At 40.8% G+C, this 12,272-nt stretch overlaps 1 protein-coding gene across 1 annotated transcript; it reads left to right on the forward strand.

The window, feature by feature from the left end:
• The first annotated feature begins 750 nt into the window (after window positions 1–750).
• On the forward strand, window positions 751–7,282 carry LOC121540378 (protein ATP1B4). Its single transcript, XM_041849222.2, has 9 exons — window positions 751–935; window positions 1,184–1,253; window positions 2,122–2,347; window positions 4,258–4,386; window positions 4,520–4,627; window positions 5,265–5,464; window positions 6,118–6,174; window positions 6,301–6,393; window positions 6,512–7,282. The coding sequence occupies exons 2-9, from the start codon at window positions 1,188–1,190 to the stop codon at window positions 6,671–6,673; spliced, it is 1,041 nt and encodes a 346-aa protein (XP_041705156.1). The 5' UTR covers window positions 751–935; window positions 1,184–1,187; the 3' UTR covers window positions 6,674–7,282.
• Window positions 7,283–12,272: the final 4,990 nt, after the last annotated feature.

Below are 12,272 nucleotides of genomic sequence, written 5' to 3' on the forward strand. Positions count from 1 at the left end.
GGCTAATTAAACCTAATCATACCATTTTGAGTGGCGTGCACGTGGCACAGAGGCAGACATCATGTATCTGATTTGACAGTCAAGGTGGACACGTTTATAAGCACGTGTCTAAATAACTATCTTGGTCACTGTGTGCTTGCGAGAAAATTGCCCTTCACAAATAAGAAAAAAAAGAAGCACAAATGGTAAAGAATATATGTTTTCCCATGACGACATGTCTTATGTAAAAAAAAACTAAAAAACAGCCAGTCCATGGGCTAACAGATCAGGACGTACCTGGAGTGCAGATAGCTCTTGATGACGAGCACTACAGTTTTATGGCGAGCAGCGGATGATGGGCGGTTGCACACGTCAGAGAGTTGAAGAGACTTCATGCACGATCAACATATTACACTATTGGAATTTACTCCTTGCATTACATTTAGCATAGCCTACAGCAAGCAATGGCCATTTAAAAAGCACACAAATAGATACATTATTAATAAAACCCCAGTTAATGCAGCTTTAAGCACGACGGTGACTGACAGTAGCATGTTGGGAATGACATAGAAATAGTATTTTTGGTGCGCTGCGGCTTTGCCTGAGTCTCAGCTCAGCTCAACATACAATGGGACTCTGGTGTGCGTGTGCAGAATGCCGTACATCGGTCCCTGCACTGTTGCCAAAAGTTCTTCTGGGATTAAAAAAGACCTTGCTCCCTCTCACCCACGATTCCCCCCTCCCCCTCCCCGTGTTCCTCATTTCAGTATGCACTCATTCACTCTATGATGGTCGCCTAGTTGAGAGGAGTTTTTCTGTGCCCGGCTCCCGATGTGTGCGTAAAACTTTCTAATGAAATCAAAAAATAATTTTTGACCAACCTAGAATTCGTTCTACTTAGGGTCAAGAGGGATTCAAGACAATCACATAACTTTCCCTGCAAAAGAAAACTTCAGGTATGTCAAGATTCGTTTTTTATCTTTTTGGGAAATCACACCCAGGAGCTGTGCCAAAATCAATTGTGGATAAAAACATTTGTAATAGTTTTGAAAAGTTGTTTGGTAGACCTCACACAAAATTGTCGAAAACAGTGGGGTGCAATGGATTTGTATTACTTTCTAAGGATGTTAGGATGTGCCGCTTTAATTCCTTGGGGAAGGTAGTAGATGTGATTGGTTTAACAAGTACCTTTCTCTCTGTGAAGAATCATGGAGCCCAATTCTACTGCGGGAGGGGCTGAGGAAGAGCACCATGGAAACTACTCACCAAATCCAGTAAGTCCACTTTAGAAAACAGCGGATGACATGAAAACTAATTGATTTCTGGGACTCATTCTGCTGTCTACAAGTGCATCTTGCAAGAGGTTTGGGGTTCCATACCTCATGGATTTAATTCATAATTAATTAAATTCAATAAAATAAAATACCTATCTGCCTGTAACAGTTAACCCATCAAACCTGCATGCCATATATCAGATCTAGTTCTTATTTGGATAATTTAATCATCCAGAAAAGTAATATCATGGAAGGCCTACCAGTAATAGATCCATCTGCAAATAGCAGGATGATAAAAAAAAAAAGTGTATTTGATCTTACAACATAAAGCAATTGAAAACGTTTTTTTTTTGTTCTTAAAAACTCCACTTCATTAAGAAAGTGACATTCTTAAAACCCCAGGGGGTTCCACTGACCACTGGGGATCTTTCTGGGGCCTCTCTATGCTGAGAATCAGTGTTTTACATCTGGCTGTCGCCGTGACCCTCCAGCTCGGCTGCAGCTGTTGCTCCAAGTAGGAAGGTCAACTTCGAGGAGGAGAGCCCTCCCAAAGAGGGCCACCAGGGTCACGACGAAGGTCAATTTAACGAAACATGATGGGACAGGACCATCGTGGAGTAGCGTTGCTATAGCGGATGTCATGCAGTTTAGAAAAATTGCATTTACTCGATAAATAGGGAATAATAGTCTTTATCTAAAAATAAACATGGCTCTTAACCTAAAAAACATGGCTGATTATAATAATCCAAACATGGCTTTCTAAATGAGTTAGAACCAATAGATAGTGATTGACAACATCGTGGCAAGGCAAAGTCAGACTGGGGAGATTCTTACCTTCCCTTTCCCCTCTCTTTTTTCCTTGTGCCAGTCTGCCGAGGTGGCGCCTGGAAAGCACGCGGTGTCAGAGGCCTTGGAAGAGGTGCAGGAGGAGTTGATAGAACATCAACCTCTGGAGCAGGAAGACCTGAACTTTGAGAAATGGAAGCCCAAGCCCAAACCTAAGAGGACGCTCCACGAGAAAGCAGGCGACGTGAAGACATATCTATGGAACGCTGAGACCAGAGAGTTCATGGGCCGCACTGGGCATAGCTGGTGTAAGTAGAAGTGCTCAGTAGTAGCAGAACTGCATGTTGCGCTTGCCTATCATATCACACAAAATATTCCACCCCCAAGATAACGGCTAAAGCTTGTGCATAATGCAGTGTTCAAAACTGCAACATTAGGTCTACTGACACATTGGTACTTAACCTCTGTATAGATCCATTAACCTCACTCTCATTTGTAATCATTACAATGTTAATCGCCAATGGTTGAAGGCAAAAGTGGTGGTTTCGTGGCTTATTGTTTTTAGATGATGGGCTGGGGGGGTTAGCAAGAGAACCTTGTTCCTCGCCTCTGCTCACTGTACTGTGAGTGTGTGTGTCCCCGAGCTCCATGTTTACATAGGTGCACAGACAACTCTGTCCCGATGCGGACAAAAACAAGGCTGCCTGGGGACGGATTCCCGGCGGGAGTGCGCTGTTCCGGGCCGTGCGCTGGCCAGGAATCACATTCCTCATACCCCTCACCTGGCTTTCCACCGCCTCTTTCCCAAAGCTCCCGTGAACTCTGCATTTGACCCTAGCGCGCTCGCGCCCCCACGGTCACAGGCGAACACATAGGGAGTAGACAAGTGGGGAGGGGTTTCGTAGATAGAAAAAGTTGTCAAATTTCGTTGGCTGTTCGGCGCAGTCCGTTAGACAAACTTTCTTGGCAGAGGCTGTTTCCTGGGGTTTCAGAGGCTGTTTCCTGGGGTTTCGGAGGCTGTTTCCTGGGGTTTCGGAGGCTGTTTCCTGGGGCTTGTTGAATCTGTGATGATGGAGCAGGGCTCTTGATCCGACAGCCTTGTTGCTATGTGATGCGTTTGGGTTTGAACTGTACCATACGAGAGCGGTCCAAGGGGCCAAGCTTTGAGAAATGTCTCAAGAAAGAGCATGTTCCTCCTGAAAACGTCAGAAGCTGAAAACTTGCTGTTTTTTCATCATCGTGCCCAGTAATACAGAAGACAAAACGCCAGGCTCAGGACAGGGAGCGATAGTTTCAGAAAGCAATGTGTGCACACTTTGGAAGGATTGGGGCCCAATGTGCCCCCTGGCAAGAAAGGAGAGGGGACTGAGTTTGAAGTATGTGATGTGTGTCCTGTGTGAGATGAGTGTGAGAGGGGGACACATTAACAGAGTGGGGTGATCGGGGCTACTTGGAGCTGGCCGTGGCTCTATGGCTGCAAAAGACCGTCACTAAGATGGCAACCGGAGGTTCACTGTGTTCCTGAGTGAAAGGACTGCTGGGAGAATTCTCACTGAGCTCAAACAGTAAGGCCTTTGTGGGCTCAGGGGACGCAAGGCTGGCTGCAACCAGTCCCCTGTGAAATTGCCTGCGCAGTAAAAGCCTCTAGTTTAGGGCACGTTTGGGTTTGATTAGTTGCTAATGGACTGTTAATTGCAATTTGGGGAGAACAATGGCAGGTTTTCTTTTTTCACACAGTTCAGATAATTTGAATGAGTTTGTTAACTAATATATTTCATAACAAAATACAAACTGATTGGAGTGATTCCCATTTGCAGACATGGAGAGACAACTCTTTTGTATTGGTTAAACACATTAGTGAGCATCCTGAGCAAAGCCATTATGAGTGTCTAGACAGCCCAGACAGTTCCAACTTCCAACATAGTAACAGGGGATTCTTTATACTTCATTATATACATTTTTACATTTACATTTTAGTCATTTAGCAGACGCTCTTATCCAGAGCGACTTACAGTTAGTGAGTGCATACATTTTCATACTGGCAACTCAAATCAAAGACTTTCCGTTCTGATGCCGTGCTTGTAGTCTTTCCAATCCACGCTGATAGCCATAACCACAACTGTTACCCTCGGCGTTCATCTCATCATGTCCATGAAATTGAGTTACAGTGACTGAGATTAATTCATTCTCTTTATCTACCCTCCATGTTACCTCCTAGTTCTGATCATCCTCTTCTACACTGCACTGTATGCCTTCCTGGCGGCCATGTTTGGTGCCTGTATGTGGTGCCTCATGCTGTCTATCAGCCCCTACTATCCAACCCACAACGACAGGGTGATGCCACCAGGTAAATATAAACTCTAACCCCACCACTCCCTATTTCTCTATCATTCTATCCCTCTATCACTCCTCCGTCCCTCTATCTGTCCATTCTATCTGAACGTAAGCACAGTTGACTGTCTATGGGTTTCCTTTGGCAGGTATGACGATGTCCCCACAATTGGATGGGCACTATGAGATCGCCTTCAATGCCTCCGACCGCAAGTCTTGGAAGAAGTACGCAAAGCTAATGGAAGAACAGCTAAGACGTGAGTCAGATACATGATGGAATAGTTGGCATTTGGCCAAACTTGAAAAGAAACATGAACGGAAATTCCACCGTGAACATGACATTACCATGTAGATTCAAACGTTACTTTTAGCTGTACGTAAATGCGGAAGTGTGGTCTGAAAGTTAGCTGAGGATAGTGTTTGTTTGTGTTGGGTCCAATGGGATTTAAATGTTGGGGACATGTTGGGAAACGTTGGGGGTATGACATTGAAGCAGAATAGGCACACAGTAAGTTAATCCTCTCCCCCTACCTTCCCTACCTTTGTCCCCTGCCCCAACCGCCACTGGGAGAACTGCATGCTGGGAAGGGAAAGCCTCTTTGTGGGCAGAGCGTATCCATTGAGTTCTGCTGCTTTTTTTCCCTTCTTCAGTAGCCCGCTTTGGTCAGGCTGCCTGAATCAGAGGCCTGGCGAAGCAATTGGTTTATTTATGGGAGCCCACCCCTCCCCATCCCCCTCATTTTTCAACATTCTCCATTTCTATTTTTTCAACCAGTTGCACTCCTTGACATACAGTAGCATATACCATTCTTTAAATTATCAATGGTGTTTCAGTGCTAACCATTAACCCCCATGAAAAAAACGACAAATAATTGTTTCATGTCTCTCTTTCAGCGTACAATGACGCCGTACAGGAGCAGAGGAACATCCAGTGTCCGCAGGACGCGTACTTCTTGCAGGATGACCAGGAGGAGAGCGCAGAGAGGAAGGCGTGCCAGTTCAAGAGGTCCTGGCTGGGCGAGTGCTCAGGGCTCCAGGACCCCCACTTTGGATTCTCCCAGGGGAAACCCTGCATCCTCCTCCGAATGAACCGGGTAAGACACAGCTCAGATCGTAGAGATCTCCCCCATGGAGGACCCATCTGTTAGCCTGGTCCTGGATCTGTTTGTGGTGCGAGAATGACTCCTGTGATCGTTGTCATGCCAAACGTGCTTGGCACGATCATAGGAGTTGGCAAAGACAGTCCAAACAGATCTGGGATCAGGCTATCCCTCTATAGCATCAGTCACCTAACATGAACTCCATCCTAAAGCTGCATATATAATCAGCGATTGCTAAGAGATAGTGTTATCTGTTATAGACGTAAAGTAGAGTTTATAGATGAAATGGAGGATGATACCATTGAGGTAATCTGAGATGGATACAGACATTTCAGTGACATCTTGTGGCCATTGTGAGGAGCAGATAACAACGGTCTTGTGATATGATTACAGCGTTCCTGTGACTCAAGTCAATGTTATTATTGTTACCATTATATACTGTAACCTATAGTTTTATTGTCCCCATTTTGAACGTTTTCGAGTGAAACCTGGTGGGGATATCCAAAATGTATCTCATCGCTAGGTAGAAAACTGAAGACAGCCACTGTGAATGATAAATATGCATAGATTTACAACATTGTTTCTCATCAAAATGACGTTATAACAATACAAGGGTCCTTTCTTTGCTCTCATTCCTTTGCCTGTAGATACTGGGCTATTTACCTGGCCAAGGCACTCCTGTAAACGTGACCTGTGGAGTCAAGGTACAGTAACAGTCAGCATTCCTCCCTCCAAACATCACAGGGTGTAAAACATCTCTTCGTAACTGAATATCATAACTGCTTTAGTCACCAAAATATAACTCACTAGGTGACCACTCACTCTTTCAGAAAGGAGCGCCAGAAAGCTTGGGAGAACTTCAGTTCTTCCCAAAAAGCATTTTCAACCTGATGTACTACCCGTACTATGGGAAGCTGAGACATGTAAGTGAGGATTTTCAGCATCATGACTTCCACTGTTGCTCTCATGATCTAGATTATATGCATGATCATAGTGACGATAGCCACTCAAGTTGCTTGTGTCCCATATCCCTTCTTCCAGGTGAACTACACAGCGCCGGTGGTGGCCGTGCGTTTCAATGGGCTGCAGTACGACACCCACATCGTTGTAAAATGCAAACTCAATGGCAAGGGCATCATCAATGATTCGCCTACCGATCGCTTCCTAGGCAGTGTGTCCTTCTCCTTCGATGTGGGCGCATAGTAGTATTCCCCATGCTGCATGCTGTCCCCATGACAACCAGAAGACAGGAGAATATAGGAAAAAATCTCATTATGTTGAATCCTTGTTTTGCATAAAATAGTTGACCAGCTTCTCTCTTCTCCCATTCCCTCATGTACTCTTGTGCCTTTTGCTGGAAAAAAACAATAATTTGGAATGTTAATGGATCATAAGCACACACACACCACACAGACACCTCACCGATAGTCCTGAGCACAAGCTAAGTAGAGAAACTGAACATTACCATTGAATACTACGCAAGATTAATACCACTAGCTAGGTTTATGAAATACAAGGCTCATCTCACAGGTAGTTAGTCTCTGTAGCTATGCAATTTATAATTTAAGACATTATTAATATACATAAATACCTACTGTACAATAAGGATATAAGAGGAACATTTTAAGCACATTTTGATTTGAAATCAAATTGTGTACTAATTTCTTTTGAGTTTGTACCTTTCAACAGCATATCTATTGTGTTTTGTAGACTCCAAGGGCTACAATATGAAGAATGGTAAAGGCTGGACACTTTTACTTACACAGTAAGATAAACAGTAAATGACTAGGTTACATTTCAGGTTTTACACAGTAAGATAAACAGTAAATGACTAGGTTACATTTCAGGTTTTACACAGTAAGATAAACAGTAAATGACTAGGTTACATTTCAGTAAGATAAACAGTCAATGACTAGGTTATATTTCAGGTTTTGTTGTTGTTGTTTGATAGCGCCTTATTCTACATTTATTGATAATATACACTGAGTGTACAAAACATTAATATTGAGTTGCACCTCCGTTTGCCCTCAGAACAGCCTCAATTCGTCGGGGCATGGACTCTACAAGGTGTCGAAAGCGTTCCACAGGGATGCTGGCCGATGTTACTCCAATGCTTCCCACAGTTGTGTCAAGTTGGCTGGATGTCCTTTCTTGATACACATGGGAAACTGTTGAGCGTGAAAAACCCAGCAGCGTTGCAGTTCTTGACACAAACCGGTATGCCTGGCACCTACTACCATACCCTGTTCAAAGGCACTTAAATATTTTCTCTTGTCCATTCATCCTCTGAATAGCACACATACACAATCAATGTCTCAATTGTCTCAAGGCTTAAAAATCCTTCTTTAACCTGTCTCCTCCCTACACTGATTGAAGTGGATTTAACAAGTGACATCAATAAGGGATCATAGCTTTCCCCTGGATTCACCTGGTCAGTCTATGTCATGGAAAGAGCAGGTGTTGTTAATGTTTTGTACACTCAGTGTATCAGCCCTATGCTGCCATTTTGTTTTCTTTTGTATGAACACAAGACTGCTACTGAGACTGTAACACTGCAGGCTGACTTTGATCTCTATATTAGCTGATGGAAAGTAAGATCTACTGTGGAAACAGACAGAGGTCACACTGTTGCTAAACTTGTACGCCAGTCTTGCACGCTCTTAATGAAATAACAGGCTATTTTCATATAGGCCTAGAATTAATCCTTGTTACTGTACCTTTTCTATGATTCTACTAAACCTGGTATCCATGTATTTATTCTGATATATCCTATAATAAATACAATGTTGATAAGAACAATGCTTTTTTCCATAGGAATGTATCTTTTTTACATGCAACTCTTTTCTTACGTTGAAGGTTGTCAAGCACAGTACATTAAACATAACTTATTACACATGAACAAACAAGATAAAGTAATGACTATCCTTTAGCCGTCATTCTCTGAAGGTCTACTTTTCCCAGATATACACTCCCCTACATATTTATTTGGACAGTGAACCTAAAATTTTAAAACATGCGTCTCTATACTCCAGTATTTTGGATTTCATATAAAATGTTTTGTTATATGAGGCGACAGAACAGAATGTCACCTTTTATTTGAGGGTATTTTCATATATATCTGTTTTACCATTTTGAAATTAAAGCACTTTATGTATCTAGTCCCCCCATTCGAAGTTGTCATAAGTATTTGGTTAAAAGTTAAGTATTTGGTCCAATATTCCTAGCACGCAATGACTACATCAAGCTTGTGCCTCTATGTGAGATATTTATGCCTCTGTAACTCTCACTCATCATTATTCACGATTAATTCATGATTATCCGTAATCATGGTAGCATCCACATGAATGTTGAAGTGTTCAGAAACATATTCTTATTTACAATAAAAGTGACTACAAAATGACACAATACATTATTTACCGTTCATTTCTATTGGGCACAACATAATCCGGACCGAAACACAACCAAAACAAACTGCAAATGCATCCATTGCCATCCAACAAGTTTGTAGAGTCAAAAGCTTTATGTAGTCATTACGTGCTAGGAATATGGGACCAAATACTAAACTTTTGACAAAATGTAATACACTAAGGGTTGGTTTCCTGGAAATTGACTAAGCATAGTCGGACTAAAAAGCACTTTTAATGGAGATTCTCCACATGCTTTTTAGTCTAGTACTAGGCTTAGTCTGTTTCTGGGAAACCAACTCTATAAGTGAATTTGTCCAAATACTTATGACACCTTGAAATAGGGGGACTAGATACATAAAGTGCTTTCATTTCTAAACGGTAAAACAGATATGAAAAACCCTCAAATAAAAAGGTGACATTCTGTACTGTCGCCTCATATAAAACATTTGATCTCAAATCCAAAATACTGGAGTAGAGACACATTTAAAGTTTTAGCTTCACTATCCAAATAAATAAGTAGGTCATTGTAGGGTATGTTCAAAGGCATTGCAGAATGATTTATTCATTTTATTCCATAATGTTGATATGGTACAGTCAATGATCAACACTGCCTAAAGATATGGAGACTCAAGCTAAGAAATATTAAAATGGTGAGCGTTATGCCAATTCATATTGTTTAATAAAACCACTGTAGCAAATGTAAACAATAAACATGAAATTATATTGACTAATTGAACAATGTGTATCTGTCATTATGTACTGTAAACATTAGGGGATTCACACAAAATCCAGAAAAAAATTACATGACTTCACACTTCCAAGTATAAGACCACAACGTATCAAGTCAGATTAAATTACATTGTTTATTTGAGGTTTATTGATGCACAAAACACAAAACAATATGGGAATCCAACCAATCCATTGGAGAGATGAAGTGTAGATCTATCCATTGTTCTCTGTAATAAATTGAGCTTCCATAGGGATAGGCTCATCTGACCTTAAAAGGAGAAAGAATTTGGGCACCTACCAACATACCAGTGATGACCCCACCCACAGCACAGCACTGGGACTGCGTCTTTTGAACAGGGCCTGTATAGAATACAGTGCCTTCAGAAAGTATTCACACCCCTTGACTTTTTCCACATTTTGTTGTGTTACAGCCTGAATTTAAAATGGACTGAATTTAGATGTGTTGGTCATTGGCCTACTCACAACACCCCATCATTTCAAAGTGGAATTATGTTTTATTTTTATTTTTTTAAAATCTTTACAAATTAATAAAAAATGAAAAGCTGAAATGTCTTGAGTCAATAAGTATTCAACCCCTTCGTTATGGCAAGCCTAAATAAGTTCAGGAGTGAAATGTGCTTAACAAGTCTCATAATAATTGTATGGACTCACTCTGTGTGCAACAATAGTGTTTAACATGAATAACTACCTCATCTCTGTACCCCACACATACAATTATCTGTAAGGTCCCTCAGTCAAGCAGTGAATTTCAAACACAGATTCAACCACAAAGACCAGGGAGGTTTTCCAATGCCTTGCAAAGAAGAGCACGTATTGGTAGATGGGTAAACATAAAAAAAAGCAGACAATGAATATCCCTATGAGCATGGTGAAGTTATTAATTACACTTTGGATGGTGTATCAATACACCCAGTCCCTACAAAGATACAGGCGTCCTTCCTAACTCAGTTGCCAGAGAGGAAGGAAACCGCTGTGATTTTACAGAGGCTAATGGTGACTTTAAAACAATTAAGAGTTTAATGGCTGTGATTACTAACCTAATTGAAAGAGTGAAAAGAAGGAAGCCTGTACAGAATAAAAATATTCCAAAACATGCATCCTGTTTGCAACAAGCCACTAAATTAATACTGCAAAACAAATGGCAAAGCAATTTACTTCTTGTCCTGAATACAAAGCGTTATGTTTGGGGCAAATCCAATACAACACATTACTGAGTACCACTCTCCATATTTTCAAGTATAGTGGTGGCTTGCTAAACTTGTATGCCAGTCTTGCAAGCTCTTAATGAAATAACAGGCTGTTTTGATATAGGCCTAGAATTAATCCTTGTTACTGTACCTTTTCTATGATTCTACTAAACCTGGTATCCATGTATTTATTCTGATATATCCTATAATAAATACAATGTTGATAAGAACAATGCATTTTTTCCATAGGAATGTATTATATATTTTTTACATGCAACTATTTTCTTACATTGAAGGTTGTCAAGCACAATACATTAAACGTAACCTATTACACATGCACAAACAAGATAAAGTAATGACTATCCTTTAGCCGTCATTCTCTGAAGGTCTACTTTTCCCAGATATACACTCCTCAACATATTTATTTGGACAGTGAACCTAAAATGTAAAAACATGCGTCTCAATACTCCAGTATTTTGGATTTCAGATCAAATGTTTTTTTATATGTGGCGACAGAACAGAATGTCACCTTTTATTTGAGGGTATTTTCATATATATCTGTTTAACCGTTTAGAAATTAAAGTACTTTATATATCTAGTCCCCCATTTGAAGTTGTCATAAGTATTTGGCAAATTCACTTATAGTGTATTATTTGGTCCAATATTCCTAGCACGCAATGACTACATCAAGCTTGGTGATTTCACAGAGGCTAATGGTGACTTTAAAACAGTTTAATGGCTGTGATAGGGGAAAACTGATGATGGATTAACAACATTGTAGTTACTCCACAATACTACCCTAATTGAAAGAGTGAAAAGAAGGAAGCCTGTACAGAATAAAAATATTACAAAACATGCATCCTGTTTGCAACAAGCCACTAAATTAATACTGCAAAAAATTTGGCAAAGCTATTTACTTCTTGTCCTGAATACAAAGTGTTATGTTTGGGGCAAATCCAATACAACACATTACTGAGTACCACTCTCTATATTTTCAAGAATAGTGGTGGCTGCATTATGTTATGGGTATGCTTGTTATTGTTAAGGACTGGGGAGTTTTTCAGGATAAAAAATAAATGGAATGGAGCTAAGCACAGGCAAAATCCGAGAGGAAAACCTGGTTAAGTCTGCTTTCCACCAGACACTAGGAGATTAATTCACCTGGCAGCAGGACAATAACCTAAAGGCCAAATCTCCACTGGAGTTGCTTACCAAGAAGTTCCCTGAGTGGCCAAGTTACAGTTTAGACTTACATCTGCAAAACAATCTATAGCATGACTTGAAAATGGTTGTTTAACAATGATCAACAACCAATGTGACATAGCTTGAAGAATTTTGAAAATAATAAATGGGCAAATATTGTACTATCCAGGTGTGGAAAGCTCTTAAGAGACTTACCCAGAAAGACTCACAGCTGTAATCGCTGCCAAAGTTGTTCTACAAAGTATTCACTCAGGG

The sequence above is a fragment of the Coregonus clupeaformis genome, chromosome 3, assembly GCF_020615455.1.
Source record: "Coregonus clupeaformis isolate EN_2021a chromosome 3, ASM2061545v1, whole genome shotgun sequence".
Taxonomy (NCBI): domain Eukaryota; kingdom Metazoa; phylum Chordata; class Actinopteri; order Salmoniformes; family Salmonidae; genus Coregonus; species Coregonus clupeaformis.

What these genes read in the sequence shown, in the direction of transcription:
- LOC121540378 (XM_041849222.2), top strand. Translation starts at nt 1,188, where the DNA reads ATGGAGCCCAATTCTACTGCGGGAGGGGCTGAGGAAGAGCACCATGGA. An exon ending in CGACAGGGTGATGCCACCAG is followed by an intron (nt 4,387 to 4,519) that starts GTAAATATAAAC and finishes TTCCTTTGGCAG; the next exon opens with GTATGACGATGTCCCCACAA. An exon ending in ACTATGGGAAGCTGAGACAT is followed by an intron (nt 6,394 to 6,511) that starts GTAAGTGAGGAT and finishes CCCTTCTTCCAG; the next exon opens with GTGAACTACACAGCGCCGGT.